This window comes from Panthera onca, chromosome X (assembly GCF_046562875.1).
Source record: "Panthera onca isolate mPanOnc1 chromosome X, mPanOnc1 haplotype 2, whole genome shotgun sequence".
NCBI classification, from domain to species: Eukaryota; Metazoa; Chordata; class Mammalia; order Carnivora; family Felidae; genus Panthera; species Panthera onca.
The window spans coordinates 104,775,374-104,803,035 of NC_138357.1; the positions used below are offsets into that span (position 1 = coordinate 104,775,374).

The 27,662-nt window shown below is 35.7% G+C and overlaps 1 protein-coding gene and 2 non-coding genes across 3 annotated transcripts in view; 2 read left to right on the forward strand and 1 right to left on the reverse strand.

Annotated features, from left to right (window-relative positions):
- Positions 1-27,662, reverse strand: part of IL1RAPL1 (interleukin 1 receptor accessory protein like 1) — a 1,360,593-nt gene that overhangs the window by 517,333 nt on the left and 815,598 nt on the right. The window contains exons 4-5 of the mRNA XM_081794008.1: positions 27,023-27,209; positions 24,412-24,565 (exon numbers count right to left, since the gene is read on the reverse strand). Of these exons, the coding sequence (XP_081650134.1) occupies positions 24,412-24,565; positions 27,023-27,209 (341 nt within the window). The remainder of the gene's footprint in view (positions 1-24,411; positions 24,566-27,022; positions 27,210-27,662) is intronic.
- On the forward strand, positions 1,807-1,886 carry LOC145714778 (small nucleolar RNA U2-19). Its single transcript, XR_014136985.1, has one exon. It is a non-coding gene; the product is annotated as a small nucleolar RNA U2-19 (small nucleolar RNA).
- Positions 2,060-2,129, forward strand: LOC145714777 (small nucleolar RNA U2-30). The gene has a single exon (XR_014136984.1). It is a non-coding gene; the product is annotated as a small nucleolar RNA U2-30 (small nucleolar RNA).

Below are 27,662 nucleotides of genomic sequence, written 5' to 3' on the forward strand. Positions count from 1 at the left end.
CCTCCTTTGCTACAGTGACTGCTCCAAGTATTTGAGACAAGGGCTGGGTATATAGGTGGTAAGGGGACCAAAGGGAGTTTATGACAATTTTCATTTTTCCGTTTTCACAATACACCCAACTATAAGCATTTGGAACAAAATGACTACATGCCTTCTCTCCCCCGAGCCCTGGGTAAGTATGCATCTAAAAATATATTTATAGGCTCAAAACATGATCAAATCTTTACTTAGATGTTAAAAGACAAGTCTTTCTATAAATAAATGACTGATAAAAGGTTCATTTCCATTCCCGAGGAACATACAGACAACAGTGTTGAGCATTACAATACCAAAGTGGAGTCTAGGGATGTGTTTGGGATTCTTTGGTAAATGGTCTGATGGGGTCCAAAGAGGTTAGATTGGGAGAAACAAGAAAGTAACTCAACTGGTATCTGAAGAGGAGAACAGAGGTTCATTTTTCTTCATCTCTCTATGCTGGCTTCCTTTACTTTTTATTTTCAGAAGTGCTATCATTGAAAATGCCTCCAGGGTGTAAAAGGAATACAGGAAAAGCAGGGGATTGGGTAGAAATTCCAGATACCAGTGAACTTTGAGGCAAAGAGACAGGAAGAACAGATGGATGTACCAAGATACAGAAGGAGGGAAGGAAGTTAACAAAGTTCTTCTCAAATGGTTATTTGTAAGCACTGCTTGTATTTTAAAATGAAAATGTTATATTGTCGAGATTCTGTTGCTTTTGAAACTCATTCAGTGGCTGTTAATTCAGGGCCTGCTGTGATTCAGGCTCTGAGGATCCTGTCCCCAGGTCCAGAGAAGCAGACAGACTCTAAGCCCTTGTTACTTAGTGTGTGGTCTGGGGCCTGCAGCAACCGCATCAGCCGGAATCAGAATCTGCATTTTTACAATATCTCTACATAATTCTTATGCATATCAAAGTCTGAGAGACATTACTTTAAATATATGACTATAGGGGCGCCTGGGTGGCTCAGTTCGTTGGACTTCAGCTCAGGTCAGATCTCGCAGTTCGTGGGTTTGAGCCCTGCATCGGGCCCTCTGCTGACAGCTCAGAGCCTGCAGCCTGCTTCGGATTCTGTGTCGCCCACCCCTGCCCTTTCCCTGCTCACACTCTGTCTGTCTGTCTGTCTCTCTCTCTCAAAAATAAATGTTAAAAAAAGTTTTGAAAATAAATATATAACTATAAAAGTGTGTGAAACAGATGTGCCTTGACACTACGAGAACACAAACTCGTAGTTTGTAAGGGAGATGGGGTGTGAGTGAGGACAAATGATTGATGGTTAGATAAACCAACTAAAGATTTGGGACTCTGAGTAATGTGGAGTGAGTTACTGATGGCTTTTAAGCATCTGTTTTTCACAATGTGGAGAATCGTTTTGAGGTAGGGCAGGTGGCAACAGAAAGATGCCCTGATCATAGTATTCAGGACCCAATTTCTTCAAACCTGTGGTTGTGTAAATTGTATCTTACTTATTTTTTTGTTTCAAAGATACAGAAGCAATCAGTATAATCCTTAAACAGAATTAGATTGTTTTTACTCATTTTGTGTTCTAGAATGGAAATATTTTCTTTTTAACCAAGCACAAATCGGTAGTTGTTTGTGTGATCATTTTTCTAGTCGGTATGGACTGGAGAGAGAGGCCACCATTTGCTCTTTTATGCTCAGCTGCAAGGCAGCAAGAAATAAACGCCATAGCTACACAGAGGATATAGTGGGACTCCTAAGTGAATTTAGTTTAATTTTTTATATTTAAAATATTTAATTCTCTGAGATCTGTTCTTAGTGAAGTAGATCAATGATGAAAATAGCTGAATCTGAGCATCAGAAGACCTTCCAGTCTGCCTGATGCATGATCTTCATACTTCTGAGAAGTAAAAGTAATTTAAAGCAATAAGGGCTTATGTTTGGGATTGTCAGTGTGTGAGTATGAATGTGAGCATGTGGGCATGTATGTTTATAAAAGTGACAGCAGAGAACCAAGGACTGGCTGATGGATGAAAGAGATGGGAGGGTATATGTGTGTATGAAACGCTCATCAGTGCTGAGCAGTGATGAGAAGGTTTCACTGCTGACCTTTGTGACTATGAAGATTTCTACACTTGAACTGAACTCAGAATTTTAAAAAATAAGATATTTAAGATCACGTTCAATACCATTTTCACAATATCTTATGCAACCCCTGCTGCAAACCTTTTTCTTGTTGTTGTTGTCGTTGGCAACATTTTAATAAAGTTTTTAATTTAAATTCCAGTTAACATACAATATATTAGGTTCAGGTGTATAATATAGTGATTCAACATTTTCATACAAAACCTGGTGCTCATCACAGCAAGTGCCCTCCTTAATCCCCATCACCTATTTAACCCATTCCCCCACCTACCTCTCTTCTAGTAACAATCAGTTTGTTTTCAAGAGTCTGTTTCTTGGCTTGTCTCTCTCTTTTCCCCCTTTTGCTTATTTGTTTTGTTTATTAAATTCCACATATAAGTGAAATCATATGGTATGGTATGGTACGGTATGTCTTTCTATGACTGATTTCTTTCTCTTAGCATAATACTGCCTAGTTCCATCCACATCATTACTCATGGCAAGATTTCATTCTTTTCATGGCTAAGTAATATCCCGTTGTATATGCATACCGCATCTTTATCCATTCATCCCCCTGCTGCAAACCTTTAAACTCAGCCTGAATTATCTACAAATACATACTTATCAGAGCATAAAGTTGTCACAAACTCCAAGGGCTATTTAAAGCCTGTGCTGAGGCACATAGCACTACTACCAATATTCAGACACATCACAACCTTAAGTGACTTTTACTTCGATCTACCTTTGAATTTCTAGGAAAGAACCTTGTTTCTGCACCTCAGTCCTTTCCCTGCTACTTCTTTGTTGACCTGTTTGATCTCTAATCACCATGCACACCTATCAACATATATTTTAGATGAGAAAACTCAGGCTCAGCTCAGGCTCCATGCAGTCTGACCACCATAGGGAGCAAGTAAGTCAAGACAGTGTTAATATCTCTATGTTCCATACAAATGGGAAATATGAGTAAATTTTTCTTGCATTTTAGTAATCTTGATTCTTTACACCAGGGCAATGATATGTAATTTCTTTACTTATTTTGCTATAAAAGACTTTATTTTTTAAGGGTAGTTTTAGGCTCATAGCAAAATTGAAAGGAAGGTACAGAGATTTCCCATACACCCTCTCTCTCAACACATGCGCGGCCTCCCCATCAACAACATCCCCCACCATAGTGGCACACTTATCACAACATGAACCTACACTGACACATCATAATCACCCGAAGTCCATAGCGTAGCTTAGGGTTCACTCTTGGTGTTATACATCCTATCAGTTTGGACCGATGCATAACAAAGCTTATGTTAACTAACTAGAATTTAAATAAAAATATGAAACCACACAAAAAATGTATAACATAGTATCATACAGGGAATATTCACTGCCCTAAAACTCCTGTGCTCTGTCTATTCACCTCTAGCTCCCCACCCTTAACTCTGGCAACCACTGATCTTTTTACTGTCTCCATAGTTTTGCCTTTTCCAAAACATCATATAGACGGAATCATATAGTATGTACCCTTTTCAAACTGACTTCTTTCACTTAGTAATATGCATTTAGGTTTCCTCTATGTATTTTCGTGGCTTGATAGCTAATTTCCTTTTAGAACTGAATAATGTTCTATCATCTGACCGTACCACAGTTTATTTATCCACTCACCTATTGAAGGGATGTCTTGGTTGCTTCCAATTTTTGGCAATTATGAATAAAGCTGGTATAAGATGTGTGTGTAGGCTTTTATGTGGACAAAAGTTTTCAACTCCTCTGGGTAAATAAATACCAAAGAGTAAGTAAGTATCAAAGTCCTATAGTATCAGGCTTTCAGATTTGTTCTTCCTCTTCAATGTTATGTTGGCTTTTCAAATCCCATTTGTTTGTTTTTTAAGTTTCCTAAAATTCAGTTGTCAAAGATGCCACCCTGTCCTCTGAGATCGAATCTAAATTTTATTTTAGGAAGTCAGAGAAGTTCAAACATAGACACAAAGGAGTTTTCTCAATTTATGTTTTAAAAAATTACATGTGAATTCAATTTTGAGTAAACCAATGCTCCTAATTCCCTGTGGTTTTTATTTAAATTAAGCTGGTACAAGAGTATGGGGAAACAAAGAATATGTACACAAATATAATCAATCCTACTGCTGGAGCACACAAAGTCATACTGAGACACTGAGTGTGGCTATTCACTCTGAGTTTTTAAGAAAGAACATGGTTTCACTGTCATCTCAATCATCATCATCAATAACCACAGCTAATGTATATGAAAATGGTGGCTATGTAGGTCTTTTAAATACTTTACACATATTATTTATTTAATCTTCACAACGATCTTATGATGAAGACATGGACGCCCTCACTTTTCAGATTAAGAAACAAAGTCAAAGAGCAGTTAAATAATTTCCCCAAGGTCACACAGCTATTAGGCAGCAGAGCTGTTATTGATCAGCCTTAAAAATGTGAGTGATTGATTCACAGAATAGTTTAGAAGATTTTTTAAATCAAAGAGGTGTAGGTTCAAAACTGGGCTCTAAGGATTAAAGTACAAACTCATGAGCATAGTGATTAAATTCTTTTAACTTTAATTTGTTCATCCATAAAGCAGAAACCATATCCCTGACTAATAGGTGCCTAGGAAGATGAAAAGAAATAAGGATGTGAAGGTGCTTACCATTGGTCCAGACACATAGAATGCGCTCAGCAGAAGTTAAATGCTTTTATTATTACATTTCCAATAAAATCTCTGTTGGTTGTAGCAATCAGCACTGCTATATAAACTATGCTCTCTACATGAACTTCATTCAGTTCTTGACGTGTCAAAATAGTTACCAATATTTTCAGTAAAATTTTCCACCATGTGTTATGTATTCCCTGGCTCATTAGACCAAATGTACTGAATCACAAGATAATCATTAGGAAAAACAATGGTACTTGTGAACAGTAGAAATGAACGCAAATGTAGCTGGTTAAGGGAAGGAGAGGTAAATGCCTGTTGGATTAAGCAATTGTTCTTAACTCTGGAAGGCTAAATTGTACTAGTGGGGATGCCTGATTTGTAGCTCAGAGATGCTCTTAAGGACTAAAGCAGTAGGCATTTTCCACCTACTGCTCATACCTCAAGGCCTGCCATAATCTCACCCATGGCAGAATGAAGCTTGGAAACCTGGGCCGACAAAGATGACAGTGTTAAGTTGACCCTAATGTCCACGCATATCCTCATTCCCACACAAAGAGAAAGCACACAAAGCAGTAGGCCCCCTTCTGTCCTGACTAGCTGAGGTTTTTTATTCTCTGCATCCAGAATCTTCCCTGCTAATTGTCATTTTCTTTTGTGAAGTTCCATTGGCTGCTGCTGTACCCAAATTTGTATTTTCTAGTATTCTACAATCTTCTTTCTTTAGTGTCCCATAACGTCTCTCATATATATGTATTTGTTGAGTCCATTGTTTTTGGAAATGGGAAAATCACCGTAGGTCCTGTCTCCCTTATTCCAGGAGTTTTATCCCTTCTCTCTCTCTGGGTTAAAGGAATAGTTTGAAGTAATGAAAAGAGGTTGGGTCAGCTACTGGGAGACCAGGGCTTTATGAGTCACAGCCCCAGATGTATGTCTTACTAGCAGTGACAAAGTTACCTACCTTTAAGGAATTCAAATTTCTTGCCTATAAAATGGGAGAATAATTGTACCCATGTCACTGGATGGTTGTGACGATTATTTAAATGAGTTCACAGATATAAGGTGCTATTACTATTTATTAGTGCAATCTTTCAAAATCTTGACTTCCTGACTAACTGAAACCCCTCCCATGCACAACTCATTCATCAGGGAATCCTCATTATTCCCACATCGCTGACAATATTGAATTTTACCCAAAACCTATGATCCTAGAAAAAAGCAAAGTTTAAGAAATTTCCCCCTCCTTTTGTATTCTAGGCAACAGCTTATCATAAAAACCCACACTTCCCCATATGACTTAAATAAAACTCAGGGATGCTCCTTTGTTTACCTATGACAAGGCCAGACACAGACCCTCCAAATTCCCATCTTTGCTTCATAAATGATTAAATTGCTGTCCCCATTGATCAGCCAGAACAAAATGCCTGTTAGCTATAATTTGGTTAAGATTCTCTCCTTCCCGCAGGCCCCCAACTTTGACCTACCCTCATCCTGAGCCATCACTAAGCCATTTCTTAATAGCCCTTCCACAGCGTAGGCTGGCCTCAGGGTAAAACCTTCTCTGATCTGCTTTCCCATCATGCCATTTCTGTTCACACCACCTCCCTACACCCTGTTCTTGCCAGCTTTGTTTTCTCCTCTATGTAAAAGAAAAAGTCTTTTTGCCTAATCCCTGAGAGGTGTGCAGGTCTTATGGTCAAAATGGTCTCTCTATCACAATAGTCCTCCTTCTGTTGCAACTGCCCCACTCTTTGTAATAATTCATCTAAATAAAGTCCTTATCAAGTTCAGATTAAAAACATTTTTTTAGCACCTTCATATTCAAATTCTTGCTCTCCCTGAAGGAGAACTTCAAATTCCACTTGTGCAGGAAACTTTCTATGACCACCCCAGAATTCCTACCACTGTTTATGATCCATTTCTTTCACACTGCACTTTTTATTTTGCATCTTATTACATGCATAATTTATCTCTTCTGCTCAATGCAACTGCCCCAGGAGATCTCTGCCTATTTCATTCTTTGATTTATCATAGTGCTTAGAACATTACACAAATAATAACTTGGTTTTTATAAAGGAAATGAAGAATGGACTTAGTACATCTACAGAATCCATCAAATGGCAGTAGACAGTAAAACGCAGTCAACAAACAGGCGACTTTAAACTATTATGTCATGTATGATACAGTTTAAATCAGATAAAATATACAAAGTACTTATAATCATGCATACAGAAGGCATTCATAAAGGCTAGTTTTCATCATCATCATAAGCAGCAGCAGCACAATCCTCTTTTCATCTGCATTAAAGAGATGTTTACTTAATAACAGCCAACTTACATAATTATTATGTCTGAAATTAACCAGGGAATACTAACTGATTTTTTCTCTCTTATATAATGCTTTAAATATAATTTTATTACGGTTTGTATCACAGTAATGAAAACTGACTGTGACCATTCTGGTGTCAAACAACCCCTCGGTACAAGGATAGACATGTAGCTAACTTATTGCTGCTTTTAGTTTTTCATTTGGTTGTTCTTTTATATTTTATATGCCAGAGGGAGGAAACAAGCTTTTCTTGAGAGTCTATTACATGCTATGTACTGTGCTGGGTGCCTAAATATAATTCAACTCTCATCACAATTTGAGTTAGACTAAAGGAAGTAACTGTGAATAGTTAACTTGCCCATGGTATCATTTTAGGAACAACAAAAAAAATCCTGGTTTAGATTAGTATCCACACAATAAGCATTTCTTGAAAGAATAGTAATGGTTTATTGGCTTTTGGAGATTCTGTTCTTTTAAGAATAGCGTTGCCCTCCCCCACACGATGAAGAGATGCTATTCAGGAAACTTGCAAATATCAGAATAGCGTTAACTGTTAAACGTTTTATTGCATTAGAAAACTTTAGCCCTGGAAGGAGTCATAGAGTTCCCTAAGATACAAGTCTGGGTTAAAAACATTGGCCTAAACCAGGTTGGAAACAGGACCATAATGTAACGTCACCTTGCTCTGATCCAGACTCTTTCCACTATATGGCACTACCTCACATAATTGATAAGTCCCTTTTCTTTTCACTTTCTAAACATTTAAAGTATTTCTAATATTGCACCTTACAGATAATGCTGCAAAGAGACAGCTTAGTAACAAATGCTTCCTTCCTTCCTCTCTTCCTTTCCCTTTCCCTCTCTTTCTCTCTCTCTTACTCTCCAAGATTAATGCTTAAGAAACACTCCCTCTACAAGAAGACCAGGCATATTTTTCTTTTTCACTCTCTCTCCTCCCTTTCTACCTCCTTTTCGAATGTATTTACTTATTTTTCTGTTATCCTCTTCTTTTTAGGGGGTATGTCTTCTGTTGGCATTAGTCTTCCAAGCTGTTTCGGTATTCTATTTATTTTTTCATATTATGTTTGGAAGATTCCAACTTTAAACTATTTTACTATGTGTTTTATAAATGAATTGGTACATCCCGATGTTTACAGCAGCATTATCAACAATAGCCAAATTATGGAAGGAGCACAAATGTCCATTGACTGATGAATGGATAAAGAAGATGTGGTAAACACACACACACACACACACACACACACACACTAGATAGATACACACACAATGGAATATTACTCAGCCATAAAAAATAATGAAATCTTGCCATTTGCCATGGCATGGATGGATCTAGAGGGTATTATGGTAAGTGAAGTAAGTCAGTCAGAGAAAAATGAATACCATACGATTTCACTCATATGTGGAATTTAAGAAACGAAACAGATGAACATAGGAAAATAAAAAGAGAGAGGCAAACCAGAAAACACACTGTTAATGATAAAGAACAAACTGAGGGTTGATGGAAGGAAGTTGGTGAGGGATGGGCTAAATGGGTAATGGGCATTAAGGACATGCGTTGGGATGAACACTGGGTGTTGTATGTAAGTGATGAGTCACTAAATTCTACTCCTGAAACCATTATTACACTATATGTTAACTAACTGGAATTTAAATAGAAACTTGAAATAAAAATAGTGGGGAAAAAAGTAAATGAACCTCCAGACTCTACAAGCTTTTAAAAACACTTCAGTTGACCCTATATAAGAAAGTATATTGTGCTTACTTTAAAAGAAAATGATATCATTTGAATTACTATGAAGAAAACAACCGCTATTATAGCTCATTGGGATTATTATAGATTAATTTGATAATAATGACTATAAAAATAATTTTAAACAAAATAGTTACATTTTAACTTATTTTATGTATAAGCTGAAAGCCGTAAAAATATTACTTACATAACAGGTTTATGATTAACACTAAAATAACATGTAGCTGAATTATTTAGAATACATTCATTAAATACATACCCAATTTAGCTTTTGTTTATTCAACATTTCAAAAACTGCTCATTAATCATCTAATACTATGTACTAAATAATGCAGAATTACTGATAAAACCAAAATAGACAAGATGAAGCCTTACCTCAAGTAAGTTAGAGGCCATTGAAAAAGAGTGTCAATATAGCCCAACAGCCAAATAAGCATAGAAGAAACAACGTCAGAAGCTATCTGACCTCTAGCGAAGAAGGGACTGTCCTGAACTAGGAGGAAAGCACTGAAGGCTGACTGGAGGGGATGGGTTTTTGAGTCGCACCTTGAAAGACAGGTAGACTCTGAACATGCAGAGATCTGATGGATGTGCAAAGCAGATGGAGAATAAGTATAGAATGAGGTATTCAGACAGGAAAGTGGGAGTACAGCTTAGCAGTTTGTCTTTCAGATCTTTCATAACTTGACAATAATCTTTTATTCAAATGACTTTGCATTAGCAAAATTTGCCTGTGTTATTTAGGATAAAAGCTAGCAGCTGTAAGAGTGAACCTCAGGATTTTAGTGGTTTAACTTAAATGATGGTCATTTCTCACTCACAGAAGCATGCAATGAGAATTGTTCTGGTCAGTGATTAGCTTTCGCCCATGATGTGATTTAGAGATAAGAGCTCTTTCCCTCCAATAGGGCCTAGGCATTCTCTGTCTCTAAGCAATTACTGTGGTAAGAACAAGAGAAAGAATATTTATTTCCTCACTACTTTGGCTCAGAAGTGACAGTTCCTCCTTTCCCTTCATTGGTGAGAACTAGTCATGTGGCTTTACCTAGAAGCAATAGGGGCTGGGAGGTATACAGTTCATGAACACCACAGGTTTGAATGGCGCAGGTCTACTTGTACATACAGTTTTTACACTAAAGTTCTATAAATATATTTCTTCTTGGGTCTTTCTTTCTTTCTTTCTTTCTTTCTTTTTCTTCCAGAGACAGAGAGTGCGAGCAAGGGAGGAGCAGAGGGAGAGGGAAATAGAGAATCTTAAGCAGGCTCCACGTCCAGCAAACAGCCCATCATGGGGCTCGATCTCATGACCATGAGACCATGGCCTCAGCTGAAATCTAGAGTTGGATGCTTAATCGACTGAGTCACCCAGATGCCCCATCTTCTTGTGATTTTCTTTTCTTTTCTCAAGCTTACTTTATTATAGGAATACAGTATACAATACATACACAAAATATGTGCTAATTGACAATGTATATTACTGGTAAGGCTTTTGGTCAACAGTAAGCTATTAGTAGTTAAGTTTTTGGGGAGTCAAAAGTTACATGCAAATTTTTGACTGCAGAGGAGGTCAGCCTACAGAATGGGAGAAGATATGTGCAAATGATACATCTGATAAGAAGTTAATATCCAAAATATATAAAGAACTTATACAACTCACACCAAAAATAGAAATAATCCAGTTAAAAAATGGGCAGAGGACCTGAGTAGACATTTTTCCCAAGAAGACATTCAGATGGCCTATAGACAGATGAAAAGATGCTCAACATCACCAGACCACACAAATGTAAATCAAAACCACAATGAGATATCACTTCACACCTCTCAGAAAGGCTAAAATCAATAAGTCAGAGAAAGACAAATATTGTATGAGTTCATCTATATGTGGAATTTGAGAAACACAAGAGAAGAACATAGGGGAAAGGAAGGAAAAATAAGATAAAACCAGAGAGGGAGGCCAATGATAAGAGACTCTTAAATACAGAGAAGAAACTGAGGGTTGATGGGGGTGAGGGGGGAGTGGGGTGAGTTAAATGGGTGATGGGCATTAAGGAGGGCACTTTTCAGGATGAGCAATGGGTGTTACATGTAAGTGATGAATCACTGGGTTCTACTCCTGAAGCCAAGACTACACTGCATGTTAACTAACTTGAATTTAAATTGAAAAAAACCTCAGATATTAAGGAGGTTTGTAAAACGCCAAAAAAAAAAAAGACAAAAAACAAAACAAAACAAAACAAAACAAAACAGGTGTTGGTAAGGATGTGGGAAAAAATGAACCCTCACATATTGTTGGTGGTAATGTAAACTGGTGCAGTCACTGTGGAAAACAGCAAGGAGGACCTCAAAAAATCAACTAAAGAATCACCATATGACCCAGTAATTCCACTACTAGATATTTATGCAAACAGAATGAAAACACTAATTCAAAAAGATACATGCACCCCAATGTTTACTGCAGCATTATTTACAACAGCCAATATACAGAAGCAGCCCAAGTGTACATCAGTAGATAAATGGGTAAAGGAGATGTAGTATACATACACAATGGAGTAACACTCAGCCATAAACAAGAATGAGGTTTTGCCATTTGCAATAATGTGGATGGACCTACAGGGTATAATACTAAATGAAATAAATTAGAGAAATGCAAATACCATACGATTTAACTCACATGGAATTTAAGAAGCAAAACAAACAAAAAGAAAACGAGATAAACAACAAATCCAGAATCTTAAATACTGACAACAAACTGGGGTTGCCAGAGGGGAGGTGGGTGGCTGGAATTGGTAAAACAGGTGAAGGGGACCAAGAGTACCTTATCATGATGAGCACCAAGCAATGATAGAATTGCTGAATCATTACACTATACACCTGAAACTAACATTATACTGTATTTTAATTATACTCCAAAAAAAAAGCAGTAAAAAGGAAATCCTTGACTCCAGACTGTTTTTACCAAAGAAATTCAATTAACAAAAAACGCACAAACATGACAGGTAAATTTGTGACTACATATGAAGCCCTGCCCCTAATCCCTGCATCGATCAAGGGGTAACTACAGTTGTGGACTGAGCAGCTGCTGTCCAGCAAGAGCTCAAACTATATGAAGGAAAGGAGACTCTTTCCCACCCAGGACTGTTTGGCAAAGTACAGAAACATGTATATGAAAATCTATCTTAGATTCCAATTAATGGGATACTTGATACATTTATATCACAGAGCTTCACGTATATTGGTAACTGTGACTCCAAGAACTGCAGTCAAGTGGAAGACTTAACCACTACTACAGGAGAATTGCTGAAATCCTCTGCCATTATCTTCTAGGAATGTGGTTATACACCAGAGTAGAGCCAAACAAAACCAAATTCTCAGACTAAATTGGACTTTAATCAATGACGAGGAATGATTTGAGTAAGAGTAACAGGTCATTACAGATGTTTCTAAATTAAACAGACAAAAACCATGGAAATGTTAGGATTCCTATGAATTAGAAATGTGGGATCCTAGTTGAACTTCTGAGGATGGAAAAGTCCACCAAACAAATTCATATTTTTTTATTTAACTGTATTTCACACATATAAAAACAGCCTCTCTAGTTTTATTTCTCTGGAAAATCACCTTTTCTCAACATCTTTGTTATCTTTGCAGCATTTTGTCCTTTGACACCTAACATTCTACTCTATACATTGTTCCTGAATAATCCCATTCACTGTTGTAGGTTCAAGTGTCATCTGTGTGATTAATGCCAAATTCTTATCACCGTTCTGTCCCATATTTCCAATCATCTCCTAAAACCTGCCAACAGATATCCCATAGATACCTCAAGTCCGACATTACCAAACCTTAACTGCTACTTTCTGGGCACAAAATCTAGCAGCCTCTCCAAACCACCCCTCCCCCCACCCCACCCCCACACACCTTCCTTGCCATCCTTGTCCTGATATTGTTCACCCTACTACAGGTCCTCATGTGCTTCATGGGGAGGCTGAGAACCTTCTAAGTGCAGGGTTGAATCTTGAATGGTCATAAACAGTCATATTGACAGTGATCTTGGCCCCCTTTCTAGTGATTGGTTTATCCATGGGAAATTTTTAACAATAGGATGGTGGTTGGAAGTGTGCTCTGGGAGCTTCTGGAAAAACGGACCTTGCTCTTATTTAGGGAATACAATATGGACCAATTCTTTGTCTGTAGATACAGGGTCTACACATGATGCCATTTGTGAAGCCAGGCTAAGAGGTCAAGTCATTTGCAGAGAATGGCAGAGAGGAAAGACAAAAAAGGAAAAAAAAAAACAAAACAACAACTGTACCTGATAATGTCATTGTAGCTGCTGAATTACCAGTCCTGGGCCTTATCTACTTCTGGAATTCTTGTTATAGAACATAATACATGGGGCATCTGGGTGGCTCAGTCGGTTAAGTGTCTGACTTCAGCTCAGCTCATCATTTCGCTTTCATGGGTTCAAACCCCAGGTTGGGCTCTGTGCTGATAGCTCAGAACCTGGAGCCTGCTTTGGATTCTGTGTCTCCCTCTCTCTCTGACCCTCCCTTAATTGTGCTCTATCCCTCTCTGTGTCTTAAAAAATAAAATAAAATGTTAAAAAAGAAAACATAATGTATGTCTTTGTTACTTAAGTCACTAGTTACTTGGAGTAAAACAAACAAAAACCACCTAATATACTCCTCTTCAAACAGGCTCATCTTGAAATCCCTCAAAATTCAAATCCTCCAGACAAAAACCAGGCCCCCACTCCACGAATACTCACATGTAACAACTAATCATATTATGTGAGATACACCTAGGTATATTTCAGATCTGTTACCTCTTCTTCAAACTCACTGTCTTACCTTTGTTTCAGCCTCTTGTCTGCCATCAAAAACAGCACTTCTCTAAGTATTTGGGGTAAAGAACCTCTTGACTCTGTTATTTCCAATCTATACATTGAATGGTACCAGCGTAGAAATTCTCTATAACTTCTAACTTTATTTAAAATAATAAATGCAGATCTTACAACCATAGAGCACATTCATTTATACAGTGTAAGTAGCTTGTATACGTACACAATTGTTGCTCTGAGTGTAACTGTATTTCTTACAAAATGTTTATCAAATGATTTTGTTGAATAAAAAAAGCATATAAAAAAGGTAGGTCAAGACTATTCAGTTTATTTAACTCAGAGAGAAATTAGATTAATATAAAAGGATCTAATTATATACCCCAAATGGAAAATATCATCAAAACTATTTCATTACATTTGTACTAAGCTTTTTTGCTTTAATCTAATTTTAGCAATGTCATAGCCAACCAGTAAACAGTGAATAGCCTACTACCTCTTTGCTGCCCCATAACATATTGCTTTCATGTTAATGGATATTTTTCACATCTCTGCTATTTCACTCCCATCCTTCATGTTTGGTGTTGACAAGTGCTATTGGTTTCATTATTCTGAAAGGGTTATATGATTAGCTAAATAGCACCATAGCAACAACATCTAAGTAGAAACATTCTGTTTTCAGGTTATATTTTTAATCGGGGACTCATAAAAGTTGATGCCTAAAAGAAACATGACATGTTCGTGACATTCAGAAGCCATGGTTTCACTTAAAAAGTTTAAAATGCATTTTTACATTTTTTTAAAAAAAAAGGACATATGTTTCAGTGTCATTCTTTCATCCTTAATTTGACAAAGCAAACCTCAATTAAAAAAAAAAAGCTCAGTATGTACTTTGCAATCCTAAGTGATATATTGAAAACTAAACATTTTAAACAAATATTAGAAATCACAAGACTTAGAAAGCAGGGCATAGAAACAGTAGCATTTATATTCATATTTAGAGTATGTGTCAAGGTTTAGTGAATAAAGCAAATGTGTCCTTCAAGAGATGGCATTATGGAAAACAGCATAATTTTCTAAGGGAACATTAACAGTAAGCACTCATTAAAAATTCCATAATTTTCTGTTGACACCACAACACAGGAGTGACTACTGATAGTACTTCTATATTTAAAATAATACCTCTTAACTTCAAGAGACAAAACAGATGAACATATGGGAAGGGAAGCAAAAATAATATAAAAACAGGGAGGGGGACAAAACATAAGAGACTCTTAAATATGGAGAACAAACAGAGGGTTCCTGGAGGGGGTGTGGGAGGCAGGATGGGGTAAATGAGTAAGGGGCATGAAGGAATCTATTCCTGAAATCATTGTTGCACTATATGCTAACAAACTTGGATGTAAATTAAAAAAAAATAAATTAAAATAAATAAATAAATAAATAAATAAATAAAATAATACTTCTTACATGTTAATTTGTATTTTTTTTATTTCCCTGATAAGCAAATTATACTGTATCATTTGAAATAAAGTCTATGAAATTCATAATGAATCTGTGGTGTTTATATTCCAAGAAGTCATAGTTGATATATCGGGAGTAGAACCCAAGGCTGAACCCAACAGATGATCAAGAAATATATAGTAAGATCTTCTAGTTAAGGCACAGAGTAAACTATTTCTTACATCTTACATAGAATTCATAAAATGTCTTTAATTTGCATATTCATGTTGAACTGTCCATTTATAATTCATTGGATTTTTTAAGTCTTCCAGATGGAACAACAGATGCTAACATAATGACTAAAAGCTTTGGTCAAGCATTTTAAGAAACGAAAACATTAATTCCTCTTATGCAAAAGCCATATATTTTGACATGAATAAAACCAATTCTATTTCTATGTGGTTTTCTCATAGGTAGTTCTGAAAATTCTTTTAAATATGTATTACACAATGTCCACATCAATTGCAAGTTACTTTGAAGAGTTACCTCTTGATTTTACCAAGAAAGAGACTTCAAAATTGTAGGAGAGACAAGTTAGAACCCTGGAATACTGTATACCTAGTGGACCTGTTCAGAGTGTGAAGATAATAAAAGCTCTTCCAAATAGTTAAAACCTTTTGACAATAAACCTTCATCATTCAAAAATCTCATTATGTAATTATTAGGTTGTCATATCAAACCCTAATATTTTGATTTTCTTAATTGCTTCCTGGTTTTTAAACCATAAAATATCTTTGGAAAATGTGAGTACTAAAATAATGAGCATAATGAAAAATCACTAGAGTCTCCATGACCTTCCTCCAGCTTGTCTATGCCTACACATACCTCAGAGGGGAACTGATCATATTTTTCTTAAAAGTTTATTTATTTATTTTGAGAGAGACAGAGACAGTGCAAGTGGAGGAGGGGCAGAGAGAGAGTGGCGGGGGGAGAGAATCCCAAGCAGGTTCCACACCATCAGCACAGAGCCCGATGTGGGGCTCAAACCCACGAGGCTGTGAGATCATGGCCCGAGATGAAATCAGGAGTCCGACGCTGAACCGACTGAGCCACCCATGTGCTCCAAATCTATCTTATTTTAAGGACCTCCAAAGAAGATAGCACCAGCAATCTCTCCCAGTATTGAGCAATGAGTTGTCTAGGAACCACTGTCAAATGCTAAATTCATAGAGCTATAAATTGAATCTCCTCACTTAAGTAGAAAGGATATGTGGAAAATGTAAACATACTGTCATGTAGCAGTAAACAATTAAAAAAAATAAAACCTTCTAAATCATGCTGAAACCTTTACTTGATGTATTTTTAGTGCAACAACTTCTAGTTGCTTTTTCATTCTTGTGAATTTTCCCAATTCTCTTTTTTTTATTTTTTTAAATGTTTATTTATTGATGAGACAGAGAGTGTGTGTGAGCAGGGGTGTGGCAGAGAGAAAGAGGGAGACACAGAATCTGAAGCAGGATCCAGGCTCTGAGCTGTCAGCAGAGACCCAACATGGGGCTTGAACCCACAAACTGTGAGATCATGACCTTTTTGAGATTTCTCCACACATATAAACCACTCCTTAGTGATCAATGAGTACTACTCAGTGATTTGTATTGATGATAATGTCATTTGAAATACTGGGTTAGGATTATAAATATTAACATTCCACTAATTAAAACAAGCAAAGGTAAAGATTCACAGATCAGACCAAATCATGATAGTGGACACTTCCATTTCCACATTTCTTTATAGCCTGCTTTCACATGTTTCGGCTAATTTACTCCTTACTATAGCACTGTGAGTGGGTATTCACGGTCTCAACATTACGACTACACTTAGTGAAGTCAGGTGATTTGGCCAAGGTCTTTTAGCTCATGAGTGACACAGCCACCAATGGAACTACACCCAAGGTTCTGGGTCCTGTGCCTTCCCCTTACACTTTTCAAGACAGCAATCACATTCACGTTCTAGAGCAGTGCTGTCCAATACCAATATAAAGCAAGTGATGTATAAAATTAACAGTTTTGTAGTGGCTACATTTTAAAAAGTAAAAATAGGTAAAATTAATTTAGTAATATTTTGTATTTAACCAAATATTATAACTTCAATATGTAATCAATACAAAGTTACAAATTATATATTGTGCATTATTTTCTCATACAAAGTCTTTGAAATCTGGTATATATTTTATCCTTACAGCACAGTTAAGTCCAGTCTAGTCACATTTCAAGTGCTCAATAATCACATGTTGCTAATGTCCACTGTATCGGACAGCGCAGTTCCAGACGTTTCTCTAATTAACCTCTAAGCTAACCATTCTATGAAAGAATATTTATTGGTCAGCTCTTCGAGCAAATAAAAGAATGGAACTTCAACGTTTTTTATTTATTTTTGGGACAGAGAGAGACAGAGCATGAACGGGGGAGGGGCGCAGAGAGAGGGAGACACAGAATCGGAAACAGGCTCCAGGCTCCGAGCCATCAGCCCAGAGCCTGACGCGGGGCTCGAACTCACGGACCGCGAGATCGTGACCTGGCTGAAGTCGGACGCTTAACCGACTGCGCCATCCAGGCGCCCCTAAGAATGGAACTTCATTAGAAAAGATGATGATGATTTGTATTTAAAATTATAAATTCATGTACTTTGAATTGCATCCTTGGTAAAATGTAGATAATAAAGCCTATAAATCATTCTGCATGGTGACTGCCATATGGTTAGGAGTCAAAGAAAAAGTATCTGTTTCTTTCCCAATGAGGTAGGTATGAGTTTGGTTAGTGGTCTGCAAGGCCAGGAGCTGTACAGCTCTCATACTGGGATCAGGCCAGAGGGATGGCTGGGGACAGGAAGACTGTACCATTTCTCATAGCCAAGCAGTCCAAAGGATTGCACTGGTAAGGTCATCATAATGAAAACATTCTAGTACACTGCAAATCCAGTGCTTTCAAAAGCAGCAAGAAATCAAAGGCTAGCTCTTGCTGATAAACTATGTCAGGCAACAATACAACACCAAAAAGTAGGCCATAACATTCAATCAAATCAAAACATAGATATGGGGTAGGTTGTACTGCTGATTGAGCATTCTTAATATGGACACTCTCACACAGAACCAAAAATGGCATCATTCTTTTAAGGTTTTAAAATGTCACTCATCCTTTTAGGCATGGCTAATTTATAACCTGTATCTATGGATTCTAGTATTTGACATTCTTAGGGATGTCATATGGCTTTGTTTTTTGTTTTTGTTTCTGTTTTTTTTAAATGCTATCCTGACCCAGGCTCATTTGAGGCCCTGGCTGGAGGCCACTCAGTGAGCAACGAAAAAAACGAATGCTTTTCAAGTGTAATTTATAAAATCTAGAATAGCCGGTGCATAGAAAGCACCTGAAAAGTTTTTAAGGGTGAGTAAATTGAGGTTATGTGGATTCAATGAATAATTATAAATAAGAACTTAGCACAGATCCTGGCATATAGTAAACAGCATTAACTATTGTGATTACTAATGTTTATTATTGCTTATATTGATGGAAATTATCCAAAGGAATAAAGCCTTATTTTCCCCATGGCTAGAAATGGCACATCCCAAATTTGCTATTGATATATTTTAAAATATCCTACAACATTTTCTGCTTAAGAGTAAAAACATCATACTTTTTATTCAAAGTTACCATGCCTTGACATTAAATATTTGCTTGATTAATACATTTTGGCAATTCACTCAATATAGTGAGAGATCAAACAATAAATTAAGGTAATTAGTGTCAGCAGAGTTATCATTAGAAAATACTCATAAGAGAGGTCTTTTGCTCTAGGTACTGAAATCCACATCAGGATTGGACAGCCAAAATGATTAAACTCAGTTTCACTATATTGATCAGCTTTAACCTCTTTGAATTCAAAACTCTGAATTAATCTAAATGATTTTTGAGTTGCAAAATATGGCAGAAAAACAGCTAAGACTGTCTGTAATATGATTCATTTTATAAAAAATAATATATGTGATGGTTGTTGTGGGCATAAGTCCTAGCACACTGATTACTGAACACACAAAGTCAAGTCTGGAATTTATCAATTCGTGTTATCCATTTCATCAATTCTTGTTAGGTTACAGTCAGTAGAGCACACATGAGGCTATGAAATGTGTCAGTAAAAATAGATGTTTAAAAGGGAAGATAAAAGGAACTGTTTGTTAAGGAAAAATAAATAAAAGGAATCACTGAGCGCCCCTGGGCTTCACTACAGAAGCACCATTTAATTACATCAGTAACAGAAGAATTAAAGGACTCATAATAAAATGTGTTTCAGTTGAACTTAAATGATAAATCTTTCATAGTGATCAGCAGAGCTCATATGAAAAATACAACGCCTGTCTATTAATTATCCAGTAGAGTAAATCATAAACTGAAGTTCAGGAAATTAAATTTTACTCCTAAATTTCTCAGCATGATGCTTTGTGATAAAGCCACTTAACCTTTCTTTGCCTCAGCTTCCTCATCTATAAAAAGAGGAGGAAGATGTACTTTTTGAGAGCATATCTTCAACCTCTGGTTGATTGGGAAGTAGTTTAAATATATTGCTACATTAACTCTGTTAAAAATGTTAAACCAAGTATAAAAATGCTACTAAAACCATCACATCCTTGTAGCAGTCACTTCATTCTTTTTGTGTTTTTTTTTTCAAGTCAGTATTCTTTTCTTCACTTCTCTGTTTTTGCTGACTACTGCATTTTGTTGGGAATTTCTTTTCCTGATGTAACAATCCATTTTTTTAACCAGTACTTCACTTAATGATCTAGCCCTACAAATTAAACGGCTTTTCTACTAGTCTGACTCATTTCAGATTTTTTTGCTGGAAACATGGTGTTATTTTGTTCTTAATCTTTCTTCTAAAACCTCCAGAAAAATGTTTCAGCCAGAAGAAAAAATAAGTATTAACGAGACGAAAGGGAATATCATATAATTTAATCAATACTTCTAGGAAAAAAAATCTATATAGTGTGTAATTTTTTCCTCAGATGTAACAAATTCAAAACAACGTATCATAACTTACGTCTGTACTTTTTAAATCTAAATAGGGACTATTGTACAAAGAGCCAAGCTGGTCGAAATTATTTTGGAATTACTAGGTCTATTATGGACCGTCTCTGGACACATTTTCCCCATCCTCGCAAATAATCGGGCAGGGGATCAGTGTCAAAGCTACGGTCTGAGTATGAGTTAGAGTTTAGTATAAGGAATCCTCAGATATAGAAATTTATATGAAAACAAATTTGAACATTTTCACATTTTTATTTAGCAATATTGAAGTACGGAAAATGGATTTTTATGAATATCAAACCACATTTTACAATGTTTAAGAAATCATACTCTTTAGAAGTACTGGACATCTCCTCTTTATATTCCTTGAATATTTTTCCCCTTCTTTGGGCACCTCAACTTTTCTTTGGAGTACTACTCCCTTCCTCCTCTCACTTCATTTAGTTGGGTTGGCCCATTACCAAAGCAATCCAAGCAATATCTAGTACATTTAAAAACATACACACTCTGAATAAGCTAATCCACTCCTAGGTAAAAATTCTACATAAATGCCTACTATTAGGCAAAATGAACAGCGTGCGTGTGTGTGTGTGTGCACGCGCTTAGGAGATGGTTAATGATAATATCACTTACATTAAAAAAATATGAAAACAACCCTATCAATAAACTGGGAGATATTCATGTAACAGAATATTATAGCATAAAAGTAATAAATCAATGACAGATAAATGAAATCACATGGATGAATTTAAAAAAAATAAAGTTTTAATTTTAATTCCAGTTAGTTAACATACAGCATTATATTCCTTTCAGGTGCACAATGCAGTAATTCAACAGTTCCATACATCACCCTATGCTCATCATGACAAGTGCACTCCTTAATCCCCTCCACCCCACCTCTTAATCCTACATCAACTGGATGTAGGGTATATAGGATCTCTCTCTAATGTCTTTATAATTTTCCTGTAAATGTAAAACTGGTCTCAAATAAAATGCTTATTAAAAAGAAGACATCCCTTTGTAAGTAGCTCATGTTGTTGTGGAAGAACAGGAGTGTCAACAGTTACAGTGCAATGGGTAAGGGCTGCAGTGGGGATTCTAAAAGTGCTATGAAGGCATGAAGAACGACGGGCCTCAAAACAAAGGGAACCTGTGAGTTGTGCCCTGAAGAAAGGGTAAGAATCAGCTCCGTGACAACGCGTAAGAAAAAGCATTCCAGAGGGAGCGCACCAGGCAGAGGGGCTCAGAGGGAGGATATTTGGAGAACAGTAAAAACTTCAGTGTGGCTGAGGCTTACAGAAGAGCGTAGACGATACAGATTGATGCTAAAAACACCTTGAATTTAACAAAATAATAATGTTGAAAGTATACCCAAAGTGATAAGCAGGTTTATTATTTTATCCCTGTGGTCTGTTTTCCTGAAGCACTACTTCACTTAAGTAGACACAAGCACTTTTAATAAGTGCAAGATCTCCTAATATTGGGGCACCTGGGTGGCTCAGTCAGTTAAGCATCTGACTCCGGCTCAGGTCATGATCTCGTAGTCCGTGAGTTCGAGCCCTGTGTCGGGCTCTGTGCTGACAGCTCAGAACCTGGAGCCTGCTTGGGATTCCACGTCTCCCTCTCTCTCTGCCCCTCCCCCCCTCATACTCTGCCCCCCCCAAAAGTAAATAAAACATTAAAAAAATTTTTCACAATATTGCCTGCACATTTAGCCACCTTATGAAACTAGAAATTTCCTTTCCGCTTCACATGCAGGATTCTTTCTTATTTTAAAGAAGCATGTTCTAAAACACTTCAAAATATTTGCTTATCATCAGCTAATGCAGATGCACTAAAATTAAATGATATCATGCTGTGCATAATATTTACATCAAGTACAATATAATCATGATTTGCAGAAAATCAAGCTACAAAACACTGGTTAATTATGATCCAGAGAACAGCCCACCTTTGCTGCTTTAGTGACAGATATAATTTGGGTTCTAAGAATCGTTCTTTAATTTGGTTACAGGCAAAGTAAATGTGCTATGGTGTCACACTAAAGCAATGTCATAAAAAACATTTTTATATAAAAGTCATAGACTTTTATTTTAATAAAAGATGCATTTTAATACATACTATTTTAATTATAGGTCATGCAACTCCCCCATTCATCCAAAACTTCATATATAGGCAAACTTGGCTTTATATTTTTTTACCCAAATCAATGTCACAGGTAAGGCCACTTAAATGAGAGGTATTCAAAATTATGAGTTGAATGAAAACTTCCATTAAAACTTTTATCTACTTCCTCTTGGATAATACAGAATAACTACTCACTCTTTTCAAGTAAAGACAAGATATTTTTGGAGAAATAGAGTTAGGAAAATATAGTAGCCCTGAGTAGCATTTAGGAGAAAATGATTCTATTACTGGTTATACAAAATAGCCTCATTTAAGTGATTGCACCATTTGGGACCCAGCTTCCAGTCTCTGAGATTTTTTTTTAATCACCTCTTTCTAAATAGTGGTTTGGCGTCCTAATGTTTCTAGAAAGGGAAGAGATGTGTTTACCAAGGATGAGTTCTATAATCCAAAGAATAAAGACTAGAAGTATATTCGATATTCTTTAGGGAATAGATGTTTTTTCATTATATTTTCAAATTCCTTGTCTCTATACTTACTCTTGGAAAATCTACTTCAGTATAGATTGAAAGCAAAAAATAAATAAAACCTCAATATCTATTGTAAAGAAAACCCAAGTATAAACAGTTACGTTTTTCACTCTTCCATTAAACAGACAGGAAGAGAAAGTGTTAATTGTAATTTTCTCTACAAAGACCTATTAAACACAGCAAAACTGAAAACCAAACTAGTTATAGATTATACCCATGCATACCATTCATACATAATACAAGAGTGAATGTGTGTTTACTATTTAAATATATCATATATTGCAAGTGTCAGTTATTTACTAGGCCTAATGTTTACCAAAGGCATTACCAAAGAGCACCTGATTTATTTAAGTAAAATTTTATTTAGATAAGAATAATTAATATTCATCAAATGAATTTTATAAATTGAATTACAGTTTTTAAGTCAAAATATATGATAATCTCAAGATACGAAAGAAAAGGCAATGATTATAAGATGAAGGTCACTACCACTAAGCGCTCTTCATATACGAAAACTATACTAAGTGAATCAATGAACACATGAAAATCTCTTAAAAGTATATAATATCCCTTGTACACTTATTTCTATATGTTTCATAAATATGATTGTACAAAAAGTTACCAAGAAGAACCTTTCTAAACAAGATGAGAATAATTTCTTTAACTCCTAATATTGCTCTTGTTTTCCCCTGTTTTTTCTCTTGGGACCACTTTTAGAGAAGTAAACTATCAAGTAAAAAAAAAGGCATGAAGATAATATATTACATGACATAAAATGACCAAAATGCACATTTGGATATAATTCTATATTATGCAAACTGATTTCACATACCTTACCTCATTAGATCCTTGCAAAAACCCTATGAAATAAGCAAGGCAAGTTTTATAATTGCCATTTGGTACATGTAGAAACTGATACGGTGAAGGTTTTGGTGATTCCAATATGGTCATGAGACCAGGGAGTTGCAGACTCATGATTACAGAGTTCTAAATCTTGTGCTCATGTCCTTCTGTCTTAGCAACCAGAGAGAGGAATGACACCAATTGCTGCATCTCATATAATTATTCAATTATTACACCTGAAATTATGTTATTTTCAAGTTCATGAGAACACATACATCAGATTTATAGAGCGATACGTGAAGAAAATAGTAAATTTTCTGATTTGGAGCAAGACAGGAAGACAGAGATAGATCTCATGTATTCTATTTTAACACTTGGGAAAATGTTTCCAAAAAATGATACCATTACAAAATATAAGCATAATTTTCTGAAATTGTAAACTCATTATTTCAAGTACTTTCAAAAGCTAACATTTCTATAATTCCCTAAGCATATTTTCTTTAACCTTTCAAATGCATTTCAGCACAAGATGATTTAAAAGCAAGCAGGAATAAATGTCACCTACAGGAGTCCACTTAGCATTTGGTTAAGTACTTCTTTCAGTGCACAGATTTGAAAAAACCAGTAAGTAGCATAAAAACTCAACTTCATTACTTGCACATGAAATACTGAAGACTGTGATTACCTGTAACAGTTAATTCAGTAGTTCTTCTCACAACAAAGCCTCCATATTTTAATTCACAGGTGTAATTTCCAATGTCATCTTCCCTGACTTCTCTTATAAGCAGTGTATCTCTTTTGAACACAATACTTGGCCTCCATGTTTTTGTCCTGCATTCCTGCACGGAAAACACAAAATTTCTGTGGTAAGTAAAATAACTGAAAAATAGAGAAAAGTATTCTAAATAGCTAAACCAAAAGCTTCTAATGTTATATTTTAAAGGGCTGAAAAGTTTGTAATTAATTCTAAGAATTTTCATATCTTCTCCACATCTCTGGGAAATCAGGTACCTCAATTTGAAAGCTGTTTTTTTTTCTTTTTTTTTTTTCTTTTAGCAAGAGTCACTTTATTACCTTCAAAGATTAATGTCTCTAAATCAGGTATACATTGATTTAGCAGATATAAGAAAAAAGACACTCAATTAAGATAACTACAAACATCATTTTTAGAAGTAAATACTCTTTATTTGCTAACTATGTAATTAACCATCTTGATACTAATAACATAAAATAGAAAATATACTATTTTAGTGTGAAGTAGAAAAATTAATTCTGTTGAGGAAAATGCTTCTATTTCAATCTTTTAAATCTTTTAATACAACATTTAGAAATAATTCAGTCTCTTCATAACATGTACATTCTATAATCTGTGAAAGAAATGGCCAACATTCATATACAAGGTCTTTACAGTACTATAAATATCTATTTTCATTGTTGGTGGGTCTACCAAATTATGGTCTCTAAATTAAGCTTAGGATTATAATGATGTTGGCTCAGGAGCTTTCTCTTTTTGCCAGAAATCCATTTCCACTAGCCAGATTCAAAATCAAGGCAATGAGGATAAAAGTAGCTTTAAGCCCTTGGACACTGTTCACAGGTAGTATTATTTCTGAAAAAAATTTATTGCCACATCAACTTTTTGCAGGCTATCATTTTGATTATGTGGATCAATGCCTTTGTATATATTTTAGTTATTCCAGTTATTTCAGACCAAAATATGCATCTTACATACTCATATTAGTTGCATAAACTGTCATAATTGCAGAAGCTATATACATCGAATACATGAAATATATGTTGCCTTGAGTATGGGAAAATAATCTGGATTACTGCAAGACTTTTAAGTTTCATGTATAATGCATCTCCTCCCATCACTCCACTAGTGACAGTCTTTACAGCTTAAGGTCACAGTAATTGGGGTGTTGGTGGAAACATGACTAAAGGACCAATGTGAGGCCAGCCATTTTAAATACTGTGTGTGTGTGCGTGTGTGTGTGTGTGTGTGTGTGTGTGTGTGTGTACATGTATAGAAGGTGAATATACACATATGACTACTAGACAAACATTTGTTCTCAGAGACTTTGGGTCAAACTTCCCTAATAGTCTCCCCTTTGAAGTAATCATTAGGGCTTGCTAAGGATCTGCTTGTGGAAAGCAGGCATGCCACTGAGAATCAGGGTATGAAATACACAAAGAAAAACAAAAGGGAAAAAATAAACCTCATCTGCACAGCAACAGAAATCAGTGGGGCTAATATTTGAGGGCTGTTTGACATTGCCTTGGATAGAAATTCAAAAGAAATATACAAAAATATTTCAACGGTTCAAATGTTCTGAATCCTCCTTACTTGCTATCAAGAATGAAAATTAAGTCTTACTCAGAGAAGGTCATTGCTAATTACGGCAAATCCTTTACAACTTATTAAATATTTGTTTCTTGTTAATTTCTCATAAGTTCTGAATTCATGACATACTGATATTGGTGGGTCTAGTTACTAAGAGGTCATGTTTCCTAAATTCCTACTTATAGGGAATTATACAAAGTAAAATTTATACTAGTACTCTTTAAATCATAGACACAATATCCCAGACAAATGGTCATAGCACCTATATTATATTTCTTGAAGACACTCAGTAACAAAAATTTCTTGTATGGTAGAAATAAGTTGAAGAGTACATCCAAATCTTAAAACTGAGAGAAAGTCAATTATGTGATAGGAAGGACAGGGGTTGGATTATTCTCCTTTAGTCTGAAGTTTCTTTTGGTTTTTGAAAAGAAGTTTATCTAGTGCTATTTTTATAATGCTATGAATTTTCATCAGATTTTAGAAAATGTATGTGTTTTTATATGAAAAGGAATTGAATATAAAAGGTACTTCCATTAAACAGAAGAGTTCAATAAAGCTAGAATACCATTTTTTCATAGAAGTAAATCAATCCTTTCCTTGCTTGGGGACATTAGGACTGTTTATGTGAAGAGCTCTGAAATGAATGCTTAACGTATTTTAGTTCCTGAAATTATCAACACAGATTATAATCGACTTGAAAGAATTGTGTAAGCTAGATGTGAACATTAACACAACAGCTTATTGCAATGGATTACCAATATAAATATTGAAAGCCATTTATCAAAGCTATTGGTTTGAAAACTTATAACGAGCAGCACAATTTGGTGTACTACTTTAGGAGCACAGAGCTGAACGTCATCATATCCATTTAATTTTTTTGTCCAACTTGTCCAAGAATAAGATACACATTCATCTATTTACAAGTAAGAAAATCATTCACAGCACATACCTTATACCATAGGATTTCAGGTTCTCTGGTTGGTAGTAAAAAATCTTCTATGTCACGGCATGAAATTTCCTTGCTTTTGCTAAGTTCAGCTTTATCAAAGTATTTCATCTTGGAATTGTAGCAGAGTCCAGTGTCATTTTCGCCCACTGTCAGTGAGATGGATACCTTCATACAGTAAGTGGAGTTTCTGTAATGAAGCAAAATAAATAAGGTCGTCTGGTGTGAACAAAAAGTGCTGCCAGAATGTGTTTACTTCACTAAAAGAGAAAGAGAAACAGAGACAGAGAGAGAGGAGGAGAGGAAGAGGGAAAAAGAAAAGCAAACATTCCCTTGATTAGTTAAGGTTATGGTATTATGGCTTATTTCACAGAACTTTCTCTTATCACACAGCTAAAAAAAGCTTGGTTTGGTGAAAACATTTGTACATTTTTCATTTGTTAGAAAAAAAAAAGTTTTGTATTATATACAAGTGTGGTTTGAAACCTGTTCACTAGGGATTTTTGTATCTAAAAAAATGAATGAAATAAAGGAAGATTTAGGTCAGAAAAGAAGTCAACCTTGCGTTTATGCTAAACTTGGCAAACTCAACAGAGTAGAAAAATATAACTGGTCTATTGGGCATAATGGAATGAGAAGAAAA